This window comes from Bos grunniens, chromosome 22 (genome assembly GCF_055505025.1).
Source record: "Bos grunniens cultivar Pamir isolate PY7600 chromosome 22, Bosgru_T2T1.0, whole genome shotgun sequence".
Classification (NCBI taxonomy): domain Eukaryota; kingdom Metazoa; phylum Chordata; class Mammalia; order Artiodactyla; family Bovidae; genus Bos; species Bos grunniens.
In genome coordinates this window covers 48488920-48507965 of record NC_141186.1, presented here as the reverse complement: position 1 = coordinate 48507965, position 19046 = coordinate 48488920, and the positions used below count along the sequence as shown (strand labels likewise).

At 52.6% G+C, this 19046-nt stretch overlaps 2 protein-coding genes and 1 long non-coding RNA gene across 4 annotated transcripts in view; 1 reads left to right on the top strand and 2 right to left on the bottom strand.

The window, feature by feature from the left end:
* Positions 1-3081, bottom strand: part of NEK4 (NIMA related kinase 4) — a 40735-nt gene extending 37654 nt beyond the window's left edge. Inside the window, exon 1 of the mRNA XM_086367639.1 lies at positions 2945-3081. Within this exon, the coding sequence (XP_086223765.1) occupies positions 2945-2980 (36 nt within the window). The 5' untranslated portion in view covers positions 2981-3081. The remainder of the gene's footprint in view (positions 1-2944) is intronic.
* ITIH1 (inter-alpha-trypsin inhibitor heavy chain 1) lies at positions 1289-15550 on the top strand. Of its 2 annotated transcripts, none has more exons than XM_086367631.1 (22): positions 1289-1443; positions 1681-1701; positions 1934-2100; positions 2540-2644; positions 2985-3147; positions 3690-3803; positions 5883-6008; positions 6093-6209; positions 6891-7059; positions 7149-7274; positions 8175-8356; positions 8616-8801; positions 9708-9847; positions 10613-10767; positions 10865-10879; positions 11317-11337; positions 11898-11978; positions 12089-12202; positions 13206-13407; positions 14277-14449; positions 15011-15122; positions 15270-15550. In XM_086367631.1, exons 1-22 carry the CDS (start codon positions 1342-1344, stop codon positions 15397-15399), a joined length of 2721 nt encoding a protein of 906 aa, XP_086223757.1. In that variant the 5' UTR covers positions 1289-1341; the 3' UTR covers positions 15400-15550. The 2 variants fall into 2 exon arrangements, with proteins under 2 accessions (XP_086223757.1, XP_086223759.1); XM_086367633.1 differs by having other exon boundaries at positions 1305-1443; positions 9711-9847.
* LOC147348403 (uncharacterized) overlaps positions 14505-19046 on the bottom strand; it is a 10146-nt gene continuing 5604 nt past the window's right edge. The window contains exon 3 of the long non-coding RNA XR_015151580.1: positions 14505-14610. This is a non-coding gene — a long non-coding RNA (uncharacterized LOC147348403). The remainder of the gene's footprint in view (positions 14611-19046) is intronic.

Genomic DNA, 19046 nt, shown 5'->3' with positions numbered 1-19046 from the left:
GCTGGGCTACAGTCCATGGTGCCATCAAGAGTTGGATGGGCTGAGTGGCTAACACTTTTCACTTCACCTTACTGAACACAGTGAGGCACTTGAGTCTCATCGTTATAGTGTCCTGGTGCTGACACTGTACCCAACCCAACACAGGGCATGGTCGATATTCATGCAGGAAATCAACATAACCCCCAGTGTGCAGTTTCATGTTGATCCATCTCACCTCCCACAAAGGCCAGAAAACAGGCGAGAAGGGCATTCTGGCCTAGGGAAAATAAACCCTTTCCCAGAAGCTGCTCTATAAGACAAAGTCCAGGACAAGTAAACAGAGATCAAAGAAGCTTCTGGGCCCCCTCACCACATCAGGGTCACGGCAGCCAGTACATCCCTACCAGGGCCATGGAGGGGGTTGAACAGAGTTGTGTCTGCCCAGTCTGCTGGGGCTTGTAGGGGACAGGGAGGGTTTGTGCATAAAATTTAAGAGACTGCAGGGACAAGATGGCTCTCTGGGATCTTTGACTGCTTCTTCTTGCTTCCTAATAACACAGAGGGCATTTCTGTCATTGCATCATAGGCTTCGGCTTTGGCATCTGAGAGATGTGGGTTTGAACACCTCCTCTTTCATTTGCTGTGGGACCAACATCCCAGGGACACATTGAGGATGAAATCAGATCATAAAGGGCTGAGAGCAGAGGGTGGCTCGTAGTCCACCCTTCATCGTGAAAGCGTGGCATTCATCTTCGTCTCCGCTGCTCCCGGTTCCTCTGCATCCCTGCCCAGAGAAACGATGAGGTTTGCTTCTGCTCTTCTTCCCAAAGCTGACTGCCCTAGAAGGCGCGTCACCCATTACGTATCCCCAGAACTGTCCAGACGGCCCTGGCAGGATGGCTAGAGTTGGTGCCGTCAGAAACAAGGATGTGGGCAGACACTTCCTAAATCATCATATCTGCCTCCCAGGTGACTATATGACTGTCTGAAAAGTTTGTTGATGATTAAAGAATTTTGACAAGAACACCTAATGAAGAGAAATTAATTTTTAATTGTGGCTTCTTGACACCTGCCACCGTATCACTGGTATTGACCCTGTGCCACAGATCCGGGATTAAAATTCACAATTCACGCTGGCCGAGTGCGGTTCTAACCGAGGGCCACAGTCTGAGTCTGGCCGGGAGTTTACACAGCTGGGAATCCCCCTAGAGAAAGCTTTCACTGTCAACTTTTGATCCCTCAAATTGTAATACTTGCCCTGACCTTGTCTAATGTTTAATCTGTGTTTATCCAGCATTGTATTTACTCATGGTCTGAGTGAGGTGACAAGGCAGCAGGAGTCTTGAGATCACGCGCGGCACGATGGGGCTGCGGGGGCTCCTCTGCGTGTGCCTGGTGTCCCTGCTCGCCCTGCAGGCCGTGGCCGCTCAGGGTTCACCCACACGCAATCCCAAAGGTGGCAAGGTATGTGGGTATAGCCCTGGGCCAGAACCAGGCAGCTGAGCCTGGAAGGGAGCCCAGGGATGGGGGCTTTCCCCACCCACCTCGACTTCCTCTGAAGGGAGAGGACCCCTTAGCAGCACTGGGGAGATGAAGCTGGGGTGTTGAGGACACAGGCTACATCCCACTCCCATGCCTTAACAGATAGGCCCTGGTCCCCTGAGTGCTTGCATTCACACTTGCCCTGGTTTTGTTTTACAGAAGCGAATGGCTGTGGATGCAGTGAGTGTGGGTCTCGGCAAAGGGGTCTGTGGTGGGGCCATTATTACCGCCAGTTTCCCCCAGGTTTTGGGGCACGCCCCTGGGCAGGGGGACTCCCGACTCCCACAGACAGGGGCTCTCTAGCCACCTCAATTCCCATGGCACTGTTTCAGGCATACAGAATAGCACCCATGTCAGAGCTGGGTGCTGGGGGGCCCCCATCCTAGGCCACCTCCTGCACATCCCACTTTAGGCTGTCGATGGTGTGGTCATCCGCAGTTTGAAAGTCAACTGCAAAGTCACCTCTCGCTTCGCCCACTACATCATCACCAGCCAAGTGGTCAACAGCGCTGACACAGCCAAGGAAGTGTCCTTCAACGTGGAAATACCCAAGACGGCCTTCATCAGCGACTTTGCCATGTGCGTGCCTTGCCTGGTTCACCAGGCCCAGCCCACAGCCAGGGCTCCCCTCATACCCAAGGGCCAAGGGCCAGACCCAGCTCTGAGGGACTGAAAAGCCCTTTAGGGCCTGCTCTGGGCTGCCATCTTGGAGAGCAAACCAAAGCCTCTGACAGAATGTTTTCAGCCGAGGGCCCAGGAGCACAGGCCAGCACCCAAGGCTTACTGCTGGACCCTGTGGCCGGGGCTGCCCACCTCCGTGCTAGGGTCCCTGAGCTACTCTGGGGTCAGCGGGAGACTGGCAGGGGAAGCCCTCCCCCAAGTGCTCACCTGGACAGGACCTCCTCAGTGCTACCCCCCGCCTCCATTCCCCCCCAACCCCGAACTGGGAGTGCCCCCGACTCAAGGCCCCATGTGGTGGGGGAGGGGCACTGCCCTGATGGCTTCTTCCTCCCTGCAGCACAGCAGATGAAAATGCCTTCACTGGAGACATAAAGGACAAAGTGACTGCATGGAAGCAATACCGGAAAGCAGCCATCTCAGGAGAGAATGCAGGACTTGTCAGGTGAGCTCTGGGCCCTGCCGGCCCAATCTCTAGTGCCACCCACCCCCTGCCAGCATGGATCTGAAGGCTGCAAGGTGTCTTGGGTGGAGGGCAGCCCCAGATGAGGGGATGGGAGTAAACTGGTCAAACCCACTGCTAGCACAGGTGTGCTGGACAAGACCTCTGGAGAAGGGGGCCCTGACTCTGGCCAGTCAGCTAAGGCAGGGTGAGGGTCAAAGAAGGCTGGGGGAAGCACTAAAAATAAGAGAAATTGATTCTGAGGAGTATGTTTTAAGTGACAAGGACCCACACGTCACTTACCATGTGACGTGTCTGGTTTTGGCCCTGGTGGCACATCCAGGGCCTCAGGGAGAACAATGGAGCAGTTCTCCATCCACATCATCGTCGGTCCACGGAGCAAGGCCACGTTCCGGCTGACCTATGAGGAGGTGCTGAGGCGGAAGCTCATGCAGTACGACATTGTCATCAAAGTCAAGCCCCAGCAGCTGGTGCAGCATTTTGAGGTAGCTCGCGGGTGACCACAGGCAGGCGTGAGGTCTCAGGAGCCAGGCTCTTGCCTTTCCCTCACTGTGGCTGCACATGTAAGCTCAGCACCCTCTGTGTGCAGTCCTGGGCACACAGGGAGGGTACTAACTCTTCCAGGTGGGCTCCAGTGGCTCTCTGTGGCTCCCTGAACCCTCCAGCCTTCTCCTTCTGAGCCTCAGCTTGCTCATCTGTTAAATGGGGGTTCTGTGTGTCCCAGAAGTGCTGCAAAGATCATGAGAGATAGTGAATGTTCAGGGATTTTGTAGGCAACTCCCAGACAGCCTGAGGGGCTGTCATTGTGGCTGGCACGTAAGTGGTGGCTGAGTTGAGGGGCACAGACATGCACATCTTCATTTGGCCAATATTTTTGGAATGCCTGTGACATGCCAGGCCCTGTGCTGAGAGCTGGGTGGGCGCTGCATATGGTAGGGGGGGCCAGGATACACGCTGGCTCTTGGCTGAGACTTGATGATGGTTCCCAAATGCGAGCCTTGGTGCAGGAGTTGTTTCAATGCCACAGATCGACGTGGACATCTTTGAGCCCCAGGGGATCAGGAAGCTGGATGTCGAGGCCTCCTTCCTCCCCAAGGAACTGGCTGCCCAACTTATCAAGAAGTCCTTCTCAGGGAAAAAGGTGCGTCAGATGGCGGAGCCCTCAGAGACTTCTCAGCCTAGCTCAACCAGGCAGGGGCTGCAGGCTGCCCTATGGGAGAGAGAAGAGAACTCAGCACTTCTGATTCTCAAAAGCCTAAGGCTGGGGAGGGTCTGTCTGCCTGGTCTGCAGCGAGTTGCTGGCTTGCTTAAGCCTCAGTTTCCTCTTTGCTTATCTCATACTCCTGGGAAAGCATTCACGGTATATAGGACACATGTGTAAACCTCAGCATTCCAAGACCCAGTGTTCTTGGAAACATGATTAAGTTTGGCAAGGATGTTGGCCTACCCAGTCACTTACCACTTGTCGCTTCCCACCCATCTACAAGAATTCCAGGAGCATCCTGCTTGCTCCTACCCCGGTTCCTCAGGAGTGCGGCATATGGATGGGTGATACCCAGCTAGTGCCCCGCTTCCTAACTTGCTCTCAACTAGAGCCAGGAGCAAACCGTTTATTCCCCACCCACCTTTGGTAGTGACTGTAACAGTTCACTTAGAAGAAATGTTTCCTACAGTTTTGGAGGGGTTCCTTAGAAACAAAATGCGACACGGTGGAGTGCTAGCAAACGCTTGCTTTCAGTAGGGGACCAAGGGAATCGTCTTTGTCTTCCTAGTAATTCTTTTCAAATATCTTTAATGAACATATTTTACTTTTATAACCAACAAACAAAATGTAAAAAGAAAGGGTCCTTAAGAAAAATATGGAAAGTACGGAGGTACAGAAATGTATTGAGGACAGTTCAGTTCAGTTCAGTCACTCAGTCGTGTCCATCTCTTTGCGACCCCATGAACCACAGCACGCCAGGCCTCATTGTCCATCACCAACTCCCGGAGCTTACTCAACTTTTTCACTCTTCTCTTTCACTTTCATCAAGAGGTTCTTTAGCTCTTCTTCACTTTCTGCCATAAGGGTGGTGTCATCTGCATATCTGAGGTTATTTCTCCCGGCAATCTTGATTCCAGCTTGTGCTTCCTCCAGCCCAGTCTTTCTCATGATGTACTCTGCATAGAAGTTAAATAAGCAGGGTGACAATATACAGCCTTGACGTACTCCTTTTCTTATTTGGAACCAGTCTGTTGTTCCATGTCCAGTTCTAACTGTTGCTTCCTGACCTGCATATAGGTTTCTCAAGAGGCAGGTCAGGTGGTCTGGTATTCCCATCTCCTTCAGAATTTTCTGCAGGAGATTTCTGTGATCCACACAGTCAAAGGCTTTGGCATAGTCAGTAAAGCAGAAATAGATGTTTTTTTCTGAAACTTTCTTGCTTTTTCGATGATCCAGCAGATGTTGGCAATTTGATCTCTGGTTCCTCTGCCTTTTCTAAATCTAGCTTGAACATCTGGAGGTTCATGGTTCACATATTGCTGAAGCCTGGCTTGGAGAATTTTGAGTATTTACTAGCATGTGAGATGAATGCAATTGTGTGGTAGTTTGAGCATTCTTTGGCATTGCCTTTCTTTGGGATTGGAATGAAAACTGACCTTTTCCAGTCCTGTGGCCACTGCTGAGTTTTCCAGCAAACCACCCCCAATTTCCCTGAGCACCAGCACCAAGTTCAACCAGGCTGAAGCTCCCACTCTGGGCCCTTCCTTCTCCTTGTCTATCCAGGCAGGTTCCATTTTCCAGCACAGTGTTCTTTTTTCACTGAACATTATGAGATGCCAAGTGTCTCTCATCCTGGTATTATTTAAATTTTTGGCCACACCGTGTGGCTTGCGGGATCTTAGCTCCCCAACCAGGGATTGAACCTGGGCCCCCAGCAATGAAATCTCAGAGTCCTGACCACTGGATTGCCAGGGAATTTCCAACATGCTGCTGTTATTTTGTTTTTCATTGTGTACCCGAAATGGCGATACTTATTGTAGACAATTCCAATGATTCAGAAGCATGTGAGCAAAGAAACAGGTCTTCTCTCCTACTTTGCACAGGCGTGCACTCTCAGCAGCAGGGTGAGGGTCGCATGAGACTCATTCCTATGGCTATATACGACACACACACACATGCACACATCTTATGTTGTCCTTGCAAACCAGTAATGCCTCACACTCTCGCTTGTTCCAGGGTCACGTGCTTTTCCGCCCCACAGTGAGCCAGCAGCAAACCTGCCCCACGTGCTCTACAACCTTGCTGAATGGGGACTTCAAGGTGACTTACGATGTCAATCGGGATGATGCCTGTGACCTCCTGGTGAGTCTGAACTTCTAGCCTGAGACTTACGGGGCAGACAGGGGTCCTTTTGAGAGCGGCCTCACTCACCCGTTTGTGTTTCAGGTCGCCAATAACTACTTTGCCCACTTCTTTGCTCCCCAAAACCTAAAAAAACTGAACAAGAATGTGGTTTTTGTGATTGACATCAGCTCCTCCATGGAAGGCCAGAAAGTGAAGCAGGTAAATGGTGGCTCTGAACAGCCCAGTGGGAGCTTCTTCAACCCCATCGCCCACCCCGAACTAGTTTTGCCCGCAGAGCCTGGGTTTGGGACTTCTGTCCCTGGCCAGAGGCAGGGTAATCTAACAGGAAATCCCAGTGGTCAGGGCCACTTCTCACTGTGCAGCCATGAGCAAGTACACTCACTTCTCGATGGCAAGAATAGGAGCAAGGTGACAGGGCCCACAGAGTCATGACGTTTACCAGTGGGGGAGGGCTTGGAAGATGAGACCTGTGTTCTAGGCATGTGGGGATGATTACAGGGGTCCAGAGATGGCTTGCAGCTGGCAGCAGCCTCCCCTCCACACGCATGATCTGTGCCCTGTCCATGGCACAGTGAAACCATTGGTGGACAAGCAGGGTTTTAGAAACCCAGCCTCCAGGGGTCCTCTGTCGTAACCCTGCCCCGCTGAACTCCTGGTCATTTCCCTTTCCCACTGGGTCCCTTTGCCTTCTCCACGCCCTCAGCCACCCCAGGGCTCACTCAGCAGGAGGCTCCTCTCCTGTCACCACTAGCTTTCTTGCCCCTCCTGTTTGTCTGCCACATGCCTCTAACCCTGTGGGTCTTTTAACTGGGCATCTGGAGATTACAGAAGGCACTATCCTGGGGCCCTGTCCCTCCACTGACTGTCCTATCCTTACAGACCAAGGAGGCGCTCCATAAAATCCTGGGGGACATGCAGCCAGGGGACTACTTCGACCTGGTCCTCTTTGGGTCTGCAGTGCAGTCATGGAAGGGTTCGCTGGTGCAGGCATCTCCTGCCAACCTGGAGGCAGCTCGGAACTTCGTGCAGCAATTCTCCCTGGCCGGGGGTAGGGGCAGGGGTCTGGGGCCACCTTGATGCCACCTCTGTCCCCTCAGATTGAAGGCACACACTGATCTGCTTTCTCTTTTTTTGCAGCTACAAACCTGAATGGAGGTCTGCTTAGGGGAATTGAGATCTTGAACAAAGCTCAGCAAAGTCTCCCAGAACTCAGCAACCACGCCTCAATTCTCATCATGTTGACAGATGGCGAGCCCACAGAAGGTAAGTGCCATCAGGGATACCCTGGGAGGTGTTGGGTCTGCTCATTATGGAAGGCACTGGGGATGCCGTCTGGGGGCAGAGAGGCTAAGGGTAAAGCTGAGCACTTGTCTAAGAGCAGAGTTCAGACCATAAAGTCTGCAGAAGCTCCAAGGTGCTCCTCTGTCCTGAGGTGGGAAACTGGGAGTGTTTCTCCATGACACAGGGCTGGACGGGGCCCAGAAGGAGGGGCAGGACTCCTAGGCTGAATTTAATGAACTGTGTTTTCAGTACCTCACCAAGCACAGGAGTAGGGACCAAGAAGAGACACTAAGAGAACAAGAAACATCTTTGCCCTTAAGGAGTCCAGGGTCCACTGGGGGAGGCAGACCCAGGAACAGATGCTCTGTCAAGGGCTCTGAAAGAACAGGGTGCCAGGAGGCCAAAAGACCACAGACAAGGGGCACCTGACCCAGGCAGAGTCTCAGAAGGCCTCCTGGAGGAAGGTGAGCCCTGAGCTCCATCTGGAAGGAGGAGAGGAGAAGCAGGAAGGCATCCCTGGCAGAAGGGGCAGCTTGAACAAAACAAGGTTTGTGCACCGGCAAGGTCTGTGCAGGAAGTGCAGGCATGTATAAAGCAGGTAAAACAGAGTGGAAAGGTCAGCAGGCCCTCACAGGCCATGGGAGGAGCCGTGGAGGGTTTAAAATCAGATTTGCTCATGATGGATCCATGGAAATGGGCAGTCTTCTAGGAGCTCTGTTAGCAGCTATTGCATCACCCAGAGGAGACAGCAAGAGGCGTGGCCTCAAGAGGCTAGTGGGGACTGGAGATGGTCTAAGATGGGAGGCTTGGCCCCCAGAGGGTGCCCCAAGTTGCCCTCATGCCCCACATGCATCCCATCCCTACCTGGCTGTGTGGCTGCAGGGGTGATGGATCGTACCCAAATCCTCAAGAATGTCCGAGATGGCATCAAGGGCAGGTTCCCACTCTACAACTTGGGCTTTGGCCATGATGTGGACTTGAACTTCCTGGAGGTCATGTCCCTGGAGAACAATGGACGTGTCCAGAGAATCTACGAGGACCATGATGCTACCCAGCAGCTGCAGGTCTCCTCTCCCACAGCCCCTCAAAGTCACACCATGGGGATCAGAGCCTTGGCAGCCATGTACCCACCAGCCCAGAGCAGATAAAGCTCTGGTGTAGAGTTCAACTTAGCTGCGGGACCTTGAGCCAGTTCCTTAACCCCTGAGCCTGCAATTCCTTCTATAAGGCAGCGATCCTGACATACCACTTTGTGAGGGGGTTTCCTGTTGGATGCCTAGGGTGACCCACCAGCTCTGAGGCTGCACCCCCCCATTCCTGCAGGGTTTCTATGAGCAGGTAGCCAACCCCCTCCTGAGGGATGTGGAGTTGCTGTACCCCCGGGAAGCCGTCTCAGACCTGACCCAGCACCGCCATAAACAGTACTACGAAGGCTCGGAAATCATGGTGGCGGGGCGCATTGCTGACCACAAACTGAGCAGCTTCAAGGCGGACGTGCGAGCTCACGGGGTAAATAGAGGGCTGCAAAGGGTGGAGAGGCACTCAGAAGCTCCCCACCCCTGTGCCCTTGGCAGCCTCTCTTTCCCCAGAGGAGTGCCCTCACCCCACCAGGCCACACACACCCCCAGGGCTGAACATTCTCCCAATGCAGTCATCCTGAGGGCAGGCTCAAGTGGCCTTGATAAGTGGTCATCCCTTGCAGCCAACTGGACCACCTGTTATTCCCCATGTCATTCCTCCTAAAGCATGAGGCAGTGAGAGGCTAGCGTCTTCCTTCTCAAGTGACACTATTTCCTGAGCACCTACTACACACTCAGCTTTGTACCACAGTGCAGTGCACGTGTGCACATGCACGCTCGGGGGTCCTGGAGACCTGGAGTCTAGCCGTCTGGTTGTAGCTGAGGGTTCAGGACTCCGGCTTTCAGTGAGGAAAGCTGAGCTAGACCTTGGCTCCAGGTGGGTGACATCGATCAAATGGGTCCGTGTCTCTAGGCCTTTCTGTACTATGAGGGTAAAACTGCACTAGAGAGTTGTGTGGAGTAAATGAAATAATCCTGTGCATGGCAAACCCCTGGGAAGAGGTGCCCCCATATCGTAGCTGAGGAGAAAAGGCACACTTGTGGGCTGCGGCAAGTTGAATGGGCATCTGGAGGAGCGGGGTGGGGTGGACACAGTTGCATGGTGGACTGGCCGGCTGTTTGCTGGCATCCCCCAGAGACAGTAACTCTATGAGAGCAGAGCCTGATCCTCCTCCCCTGGGATCCCCGAGGCCTGGGTCAACTTGGCTCACAGAGGGTGCTTGGCAACTTTTATGGAAGGAATGGATGGGTGAGGATGAGAAGTGCAGGCTTAGGAAAGACGGGGGATGGAATGCTGACAAAGGTTCACAGCCTCTCTCGCCCTCGCCTCTCTCAGGAGGGCCAAGAATTCATGACAACCTGCCTGGTGGACGAGGAAGAGATGAAGAAACTGCTCCGAGAACGGGGCCACATGCTGGAGAACCACGTTGAACGCCTGTGGGCCTACCTGACCATCCAGGAGCTGCTGGCCAAGCGGTACCAGCCCACTGGCTGCCTAGGGGAATGGGGGCACAACCGCCCAAGAGCACCCCCCACAACCCCTGGCTCTTTGAACTAAGAAGGGGTGGTTCTGAGTCTTGAACGTGTGAGCAGGTCAGATTTACTGTTCTCTGACTTTGCTCTCTAAGTTAATATCAACCAGGCAGTCAATGTGTGGGCGGGGCCTGCAGGGGGGCACAGGGCGGCCTGCCGTTTGCTCCTACTTAGCTCTGTGGGCGATGCTGCCCTTGCCCGTGGGGCTACTGTGTCCAGACACACTCAGTTCATCCTCACAACATACTGAGCACACCGGGGTTCAGAGAGGTTAGACCACTTGCCAGAATGTCACAGCTGTTGAATTCTGGGGCACATCCCCCAGCTCTACCAAACCTGCAGGTTTTCTCTATGAAACTGTTAGTCACTCAGTCATGTCCAACTCTGCAACCGCATGGACTATAGCCCTCCAGGCTCCTCTGTCCATGGAATTCTCCAGGCAAGAACACGGGATCTTCCCGACCCAGGGATCGAACCCAGGTCTCCCGTATTGCAGGCAGATTCTTTACCATCTGAGTCACCAAGGAAACCCATTTCTCTATGGGAGGCATTTAAATCATGAGGTCCTTGAAGGCAGCCCCTGAGTGGGGCCACTGCGGGGGCTTATTCCATGCCTGTTGAACAAGTGAACAACAGCAGGAAAGGACAAGGGAATGCAAGTTTACTGTCGTCCAAGCTGCAGGCCTGGAGCCGGTGTCTGTCTCGCAGGATGAAGTTGGAGGGCGAGGAGAAGGCCAACGTGTCAGCAAAGGCCCTGCAGATGTCATTGGCCTATCAGTTCGTGACCCCACTGACCTCCATGACCGTCAGGGGCATGACAGACCAGGACGGCCTGGAGCCCATCATTGATAAGCCCCTGGACGGTATGGGCTGGCTGAGGGGAGGCTGTGGGCATGGGGAGGCTTCTGAGAACCAAAAGCCTCCAGGGCATTAATTCTCTTTCCTTTCTCTCCTTTCTAGATTCTCTGCCCTTGGGTGAGTTTTTAAATCATGTTGACTTTTGCAAGGGGCTCTGGGTGGCTGGGCAAGTGGCGCAGTTCTGGCCACCAGACACACAGATCCCCTCCCCACACCTGCCTGGCTCCAGCCTTTCTTGGTCTCTTCCTTCCCTGAGATGCCCTTCCCCACTTTGTTGTAACCAAACTGTTGCTACCTGAGTGTTTGGGGAGCCCTCACACAGCCTGAACCCCTCCACTCCCGGGCCTTCTTTGGGGCCCTTAGTGTGAGCATCCGTTTGCAAGGAGGACTGGGACCCCCAGGAGAAGGGCTGGGACCCCTAGGAGAGGGCTGAGTCCCACAGGAGGAGGGCTGGGACCCCCAGGAAGAGGGCTGCCCAGGCCTGACTGAGGTTTTGGCCCAGTTGCCCTTGGAGCAGGGAGGGTGACGCTGTCCTCTGTCCTTGTCCTCTACAGAGATGGTGGGACCCAGAAAGAGTAAGTGGCCGTCACCCTGACAACACACGTCTTACCTCTGCTCCACGGGACCACCCTCAGTCCTGAGCAAAGCCCAGGGTGTTGCCCATCTAAGGCTGTCTCTCTCTGCTCCAGTGCTCCTCGCTCCCTCTCGCTGGGAGCCCTCAGAACTCTCCCCCTGACCCAGGCCTGGCCTCCCAACCCCAGAGCCACCAGCCCACCAGGTCCTCATGAAGGAGACCGAGCTGGGGCCAGGACACTGGTAGTGGTGATTTAGTTGCTCAGTCATGTCTGACTCTTGCAACCCCAGGGACTATAGCCCACTGGGCTCCTCTGTCAATGGGATTTCCCAAACAAGAATACTTGTTTGGGTTACCATTTTCTTCTCCAGGCCAGGCCATTGCTCTGGGCCAAACTTCCATTCCCACATCCCGAGAGGTGTCAAAGTCTCCATGTCCACTCGTGCACCCGCGGTCTCGGGCCAGCCTGCCTGGGTGGGAGGGGCCCCAGAGAAGGAGCCACCAGCTGCAGGGAAAGCCTGGCCACCTCCCTTCTAAAGGCCGTTCACTCTTGCTGCTCAGCCTTCATGCTACAGGCCTCCCAGCCTGCTCCAACGCACTCCAGCCTCGACATCAAGAAGTTGCCAGACCAAGTGACTGGCGGTGAGTCCTTGGGAGGGTCTGAGGGACATTCCTGCCTGGCTGAACCCTTGTTCCCAGCTGGCCCCATCTGCCTAACGCTCAGTCTAACGGACTCCATGCTGTGCCCTCAGTGGATACTGACCCGCACTTCCTCATCCACGTGCCCCAGAAAGAGGACACTCTGTGCTTCAACATCAACGAGGAGCCTGGTGTGGTCCTGAGCCTGGTGCAGGATCCTGACACAGGTACTGGTGACATCACACCCCCTGCCAGAGAGGGTGGGGCCCAGGCTCCTCTGCCCTCAGCGTTCAGCCATAACCAGGAAGGACAGTGGTTGTGGCCCCCACTGCCCACACCCAGTGTACCCGCCACCTGGCTGGGCTCAGCCTGCCGCCGTCACACCCCACCCACCTGCCTGGGCGCTACATAGGGCCAGCTTTGTGGGCATGCGACCTGTGCAGGTGCACGGAACCGTGCATGGGAAGGGCCCCATGCTTGATTTAATGCTCTGCAGTTGCATCCTGAAATTCTTAATTTTTGAAGGAGGGGCCCCTTGTTTTCATTTTGTACCGAGTCCTGTAAATTATCCTGTGACCCTGCTGCATACCCCTCCCTTGGCCCTGCATGGCTGCAGGGGTCTTGGAGTCAACCTCCCCGCTGCCCCCGGGCTCCAGTGATGAGAACAATGCCCTCTCCATATCTTGGACGCTTCTCCCACCCTCCCAGTCCATTCAGGTCATCTGCACATGTTTGTTGAGCACATCCAAAGGGCTGGGGACACAATGGAAACCCGGACAGAGTCCCTGCTCTCGTGGAGTTTAGGGAAGGGAGATAAACAGGTGAACAGATTCTTAGGTGACCATTTCAGAGCATGAGACAAGGATAGTTTTGGGACAGTGACAATGGGGAGGAGGCTGCTTGCTGCCCAGTTCAGAGGAGGCCTCTGTGGAGAGGCCCTAAGACTCACCTACAGCACCTGCCCTGCGTCATGGAGAATAAGCAGCTCCAAGGCCTGTCCTGGGGAGGCGAGACCTCCTTCAGAGCGCAGAACGGAGCATTCTAATCTCAGAGAGGGTGGTGGGAAGGGAGGCAGGCTGTGCTGTGTGTGGCCTGCACCTGTCCTGAAAGCCTACCTCCTTGGGTGCTGAGGCTCTCAGTGACCAAAGAGGGAGGGCAGGAGCAAAGACTGGCTGGCAGGGTTCTGGTGAGAGCTGGCCCCCGACCTGATGACCCTTCACCCTACTGCAGGCTTCTCAGTGAACGGGCAGCTCATCGGCAACGAGGCCGGGAGCCCTGGGAAGCATGAGGGCACGTACTTCGGGCGTCTGGGGATCGCAAACCCCGCAACTGACTTCCAGCTGGAAGTGACTCCTCAGAACATTACGCTGAACCCTGGGTCTGGCGGGCCCGTGTTCTCCTGGAGGGACCAGGCCTTCCTGCGGCAAAATGAGTAACCAGCTTAGGCGGGGGCCTGGGAAGGGAGGCAGGGGTGAGTGTGGTGAGGGCCAAGGCATGAAGCCCCAGAGCCAGCCCCACCCCCCGAGCCTGTGGACCCTCATTCCCTGAGCTCTGTCTGTGAGTGAGGTCATAAGGCCTCCGTGCAGACATGCTGGGCCCTGTGAACCATTCCCGACCCCTCACTCCCAATTTCCTTTGGTTCCAGGATGCGTGTCTCTGGGCCTGGCTGCCTGAGCTCCTGTGGCACCCTCGCCCCACAGTCCTGTCTCCACCAAATCAAGCAATTCATCCTCCCAGGCCCAGCGCAAGGGCCACCTCTTCCCTGAACCCATCCTGGTCTCTTCCTCTGCTGAACTTGTGTTCTCTGGGCTTGTCTTTCAGCGCTGTCTTAGTATGACTTGTTTAGTGTTTGTTCTTTCCTTCACTCATTTATCTGTAAACACTGCCGAGCATCAGAGCCCAGTGCTGCTCAGTGGAGCTATAGGGAGAGGTGGGCAGGGTCCAGTATAGTGGATCATATGATGAGTCAAAGAACACAGACTCATACTTGACAGGCTGGAGTAGAAGTCCTGGCTCTGTCACTCACCAGCTATGTGAACTCGAGCAACTTCTTAACCTCTTTGAGCTGTGGTCCTCACAGGATCAAAGGGGGAATTGAATGATATAGTTTCAATGGAGGGCTTAGCACAGGGCCTGTACAGAATATACCCAGCAGCAACATGTGGGAAGAAGTGTGGAGCAAGAAATACTCAACCATCTCAGAGGAGAGGGGGTCATAAGAGCTGGGTCCCAAGGACAAGAGCAGCTGAACGGAGGGGTGCAGTGAAGCTGCATCCACCCTCATGGCACCCGGCCCCACAGGGTGCTGGTGACCATCAACAGGAAGAGGAACCTGGTGGTGTCTGTGGAGGACGGGGGCACCTTCGAGGTCGTCCTGCACCGGGTGTGGAGGGGGAGTGCTGTCCGCCAGGACTTCCTGGGCTTCTATGTGCTGGATAGTCACCGGATGTCAGCACGGACACACGGGCTGCTGGGTATGTCCGGCTGGCCAGGCTGGCAGAGCTGTGGGGGGTGGCGTGTTAGGACTCACCATGGGTCAGCTTTGCGAGGCACCAGGACAGGTGCACCTCCAACGTGGCCTCCAAGGCTCAGAGCTCCAAAGAGGGTCCTGGTGACGGCTTGTCCCTCAAAGAGGCTGTAATCAAACACAGTGAAACTAAAGCTTAAGTGAGCCTGAGAGCATGTAAGGAGAGGTCCAATTAGAAAAGAGAAAGGTCCAGTGGACTCCCAGACACCTCCTGGGTGGGATGGGTCATGGCCACACTGCTTCTCTTTGTGGCCTTCCTGCAGACCCTGCTCTCTACCCCTCCCTCCCCTCTCCCCAGCCATATTCCTTTGGAATTCCTATAGAAGCAACATATCTGCTTCTTTATAGTAAGTGAACTAGAGGTGGCTTTGGATGTTAAAATTTATCAGAAACAGTCAAGCCCTTGGGAAAAAATAGTGCCATAACTCTAAACCTCCAGGGAGCACCTGGTGAGCACAGGGCAGCAAGGCCCCCGATGGTAACCACGGTCTTGTGCATGCCTTTCCAGGACAATTCTTCCACCCCTTTGATTATAAAGTGTCCGACCTCCACCCAGGCTCTGACCCCACAAAAACAGATGCCACAATGGTGGTGAAGAACCGCCGCCTGACGGTCACCAGGTGGGTCTCCCAGCATCTCTGCCCTTGGCCTTCTCCATCATTGGTCCAGGTCTTCTTCTAGGTGTCACATGGGTCGGGTGGGCGTCCTGGGGAGGTACAGCCCTGCTGGATCCAAAAGGTGACCCCAGCTGGCATATTTCTCCTCAGGGGCTTGCAAAAAGACTACAGGAAGGACCCCCGACATGGGGCTGAGGTGACCTGCTGGTTCATTCACAACAATGGGGATGGGCTGATTGACGGCATCCACACTGACTATATCGTCCCTGACATCTTCTGAGCTCCAGCTGGCACACCCATCCTCCCTTGGGACCACGGCAGAGGGGCAGGGTAGCATCCTGACCTGCTGCACTGGCCACACCTTCCCGTTCAAGCTGGTCTCCTATGTCAAAGCACTCATGATTTCCATTAAAGAGAAGCTATGTCTAGCTCAGCCTGGCTGCTTTTGGGGAACAGGGGGTGGCAAGGAGGCAACCCAAGATGTTGCTCCTCAGAAGGGCTCAGGAGTCACAGCAGACCTGGAGGCCGGGAGGGAGCCTGCACCAACTCTGCCTCCACCCCCACCCCCATTCTCTGTAGCCGTCTGGCCCTGTGCCCTCTGAATGCCCGAGTGTCCCATGCACATGGCTTCCCCTATTGGTCCAGAGACCAAAGGACACGCTGGCGGATTGTATAGGAATGACCCACAATGGCCAAAGCTGCCCCAGTGCTTCCTGCAGTCAGGTACTGTTTTCAGTGCCTTTGCTGAATTAACTGAATATATACATACTCCCAACAGCGCTAGGGCTTCCCTGGTGACTGAGACGGTAAAGAATTTCCCTGCAAAGCGGGAGACCTTGGGTTCAGTCCTTGGGTTGAGAAGATCCCCTGGAGAAGGGAAGGGCAACTCACTCTGGTATTCTTGCCTGGAGAATCTATGGACAGAGGAGCCTGGCGGGCTGCAGTCCAGGGGGTTGCTAAGAGTTGGACACGACTGACTGACATACTTTCACTTCCATGCTCCCAACAGCCCTAGGGGACACTTTTGTCATGACTGTTTATATCCAAGGTTAGGTAACTTGTCGCAAATCCCTCATGGTTTAAGTGGTGGAACTGGGATTTGAACCGATTCTATCTGGCATCAGCATCTATGTGCTTAACCACTCCATGTAAATTTTCTGGCGGCTGACGGCCAAAGTTTGTTCCAGATCTTTCTGAGTTCAGTTCAGTTCAGTCGCTCAGTTGTGTCCGACTCTTTGTGACCGAATGGACTGCAGCACGCCAGGCCTTCCTGTCCATCACCAACTCCCGGAGCTTACTCAAACTTATGTCCATTGAGTCGGTGATGCCATCCAACAATCTCATCCTCTGTCATTCCCTTCTCCTCCCGCTTTCAATCTTTCCCAGCATCAGGGTCTTTTCAAATGAATCAGTTCTTTGCATCAGGTGGCCAAAGTGTAGGAGTTTCAGCTTCAGCGTCCTTCCAATGAACACTCAGGACTGATCTCCTTAGGATGGACTGGCTGGATCTCCTTGCTCTCCAAGGGACTCTCAAAAGTCTTCTCCAACACCACAGTTCAAAAGCATCAATTCTTTGGCACTCAGCTTTATAGTCCAATTCTCACATCCATACATGACTACTGGAAAAAACAGCTTTGACTAGACAGACCTTTGTTGGCAAAGTAATGTCTCTGCTTTTTAATATGCTGTCTAGGTTGGTCATAACTTTCCTTCCAAACACCAAGTGTCTTTTATTTTCATGGCTGCAGTCACCATCTGTAATGATTTTGGAGCCCCCAAAAATAAAGTCTGTCATTGTTTCCATTGTTCCCCCATCTATTTGCCATGAAGTGATGGGACCAGATGCCATTATCTTACTTTTCTGAATGTTGAGTTTTGAGCCAACTTTTTCACTCTCCTCTTTCACTTTCATCTTTTCACTTTCATCACTAAAGAGGCTCTTTAGTTCTTTGCTTTCTGCCATAAGGGTGGTGTTATCTGCATATCTGAGGTTATTGATATTTCTCCCGGCAATTTTGATTCCAGCTTGTGCTTCATGCTGGACTGAAGGAAGCATGATATACTCTCATGATGTACCCTGCATATAAGTTAAATAAGCAGGGTGAAAATATACAGCCTTGATGTACTCCTTTTCCTATTTGGAACCAGTCTGTTGTTCCATGTCCAGTTGTAACTGTTGCTTCCTGGCCTGCATACAGATTTCTCAGGAGGCAGGTAAGGTGGTCTGCTATTTCCATCTCTTAAAGAATTTTCCATAGTTTGTTGTGATCCACACAGTCAAAGACTTTGGCATAGTCAATAAAGCAGAAATAGATGTTTTCCTGGTATTCTCTTGCTTTTTTGACAATTCAGCAGATGTTGGCAATTTGATCTCTGGTTCCTCTGCCTTTTCTAAAACCAGTTTGAGCATCTGGAAATTCATGGTTCACATGCTGTTGAAGCCTGGCTTGGAGAATTTTGAGTATTTACTAGCATGTGGAGATGAGTGCAATTGTGCAGTAGTTTGAGCATTCTTTGGCATTGCCTTTCTTTGGGATTGGAATGAAAACTGACCTTTTCCAGTCCTGTGGCCCCTGCTGAGTTATCCAAATTTGCTGGCATATTGAGTACAACACTTTCACAGCATCATCTTTCAGGATTTGAAATAGCTCAACTGGAATTCCACCACCTCCACTAGCTTTGTTCATAGTGATGCTTCCTAAGGCCCACTTGACTTCACATTCCAGGATGTCTGGCTCTAGGTGAGTGATCACAGCATCGTGGTTATCTGGGTCATGAAGATCTTTTTTGTATAGTTCTTCTGTGTATTCCTGCCACCTCTTCTTAATATCTTCTGCTTCTGTTAGGTCCATACCATTTCTGTCCTTTATTGTGCCCATCTTTGCATGGAATGTTCCCTTGGTATCTCTAATTTTCTTGAAGAGATCTCTAGTCTTTCCCATTCTCTTGTTTTCCTCTATTTCTTTGCATTGATCACTGAGGAAAACTTTCTTATCTCCTTGCTATTCTTTGGAATTCTGAAATCAAATAGGTATATCTTTCCTTTTCTCCTTTGGTTTTTGCTTCTCTTCTTTTCACAGCTATTTGTAAGGCCTCCTCAGACAACCATTTTGCCTTTTTGCATTTCTTTTTCTTGGTGATGGTCTTGATCACTGCCTCCTGTACAATGTCACGAACCTCTGTCCATAGTTCTTCAGGCACTCTATCAGATCTAATCCCTTGAATCTATTTCTCATTTTCAGTGTATAATCATAAGGGATTTGATTTAGGTCATACCTGAATGATTTAGTCATTTTCCCTATTTCTTCAATTTAAGTCTGAATTTGGCAATAAGGAGTTCATGATCTGAGCCACAGTCAGCTCCTGTCTTGTTCTTGTTGACTGTATAGAGCTTCTCCATCTTTGGCTGCAAAGAATATAATCAATCTGATTTCGGTGTTGACCATCTGGTGATGTCTGTGTGTAGAGTCTCCTCTTGTGTTGTTGGAAGAGGGTGTTTGTGAAGACCAGTGTGTTCTCTTGGCAAAACTCTATTAGTCTTTGCCCTGCTTCATTCTGTATTCCAAGGCCAAATTTGCCTGTTACTCCAGGTATTTCTTGACTTCCTACTTTTGCATTCCAGTCTCCTATAATGAAAAGGACATCTTTTTTGGGTGTCAGTTCTAAAAGGTCTTGTAGGTCTTCATAGAACCATTCAAGTTCAGCTTCTTCAGCATTATTAGTCAGGCCATAGACTTGGATTACTGTGATATTGAATGGTTTGCCTTGGAAATGAACAGAGATCATTTTGTCATTTCATTTTTGAGATTTCATCCAAGTACTGCATTTCAGACTCTTGTTGACTATGATAGCTACTCCATTTCTTCTAAGGAATTCTTGCCCACAGTAGTAGCTTTAATGGTCATCCGAATTAAATTCACCCATTCC

What these genes read in the sequence shown, in the direction of transcription:
- ITIH1 (XM_086367631.1), top strand. Translation starts at nt 1,342, where the DNA reads ATGGGGCTGCGGGGGCTCCTCTGCGTGTGCCTGGTGTCCCTGCTCGCC. An exon ending in ATGATGCCTGTGACCTCCTG is followed by an intron (nt 6,009 to 6,092) that starts GTGAGTCTGAAC and finishes TTTGTGTTTCAG; the next exon opens with GTCGCCAATAACTACTTTGC. An exon ending in AGATGGCGAGCCCACAGAAG is followed by an intron (nt 7,275 to 8,174) that starts GTAAGTGCCATC and finishes GTGTGGCTGCAG; the next exon opens with GGGTGATGGATCGTACCCAA.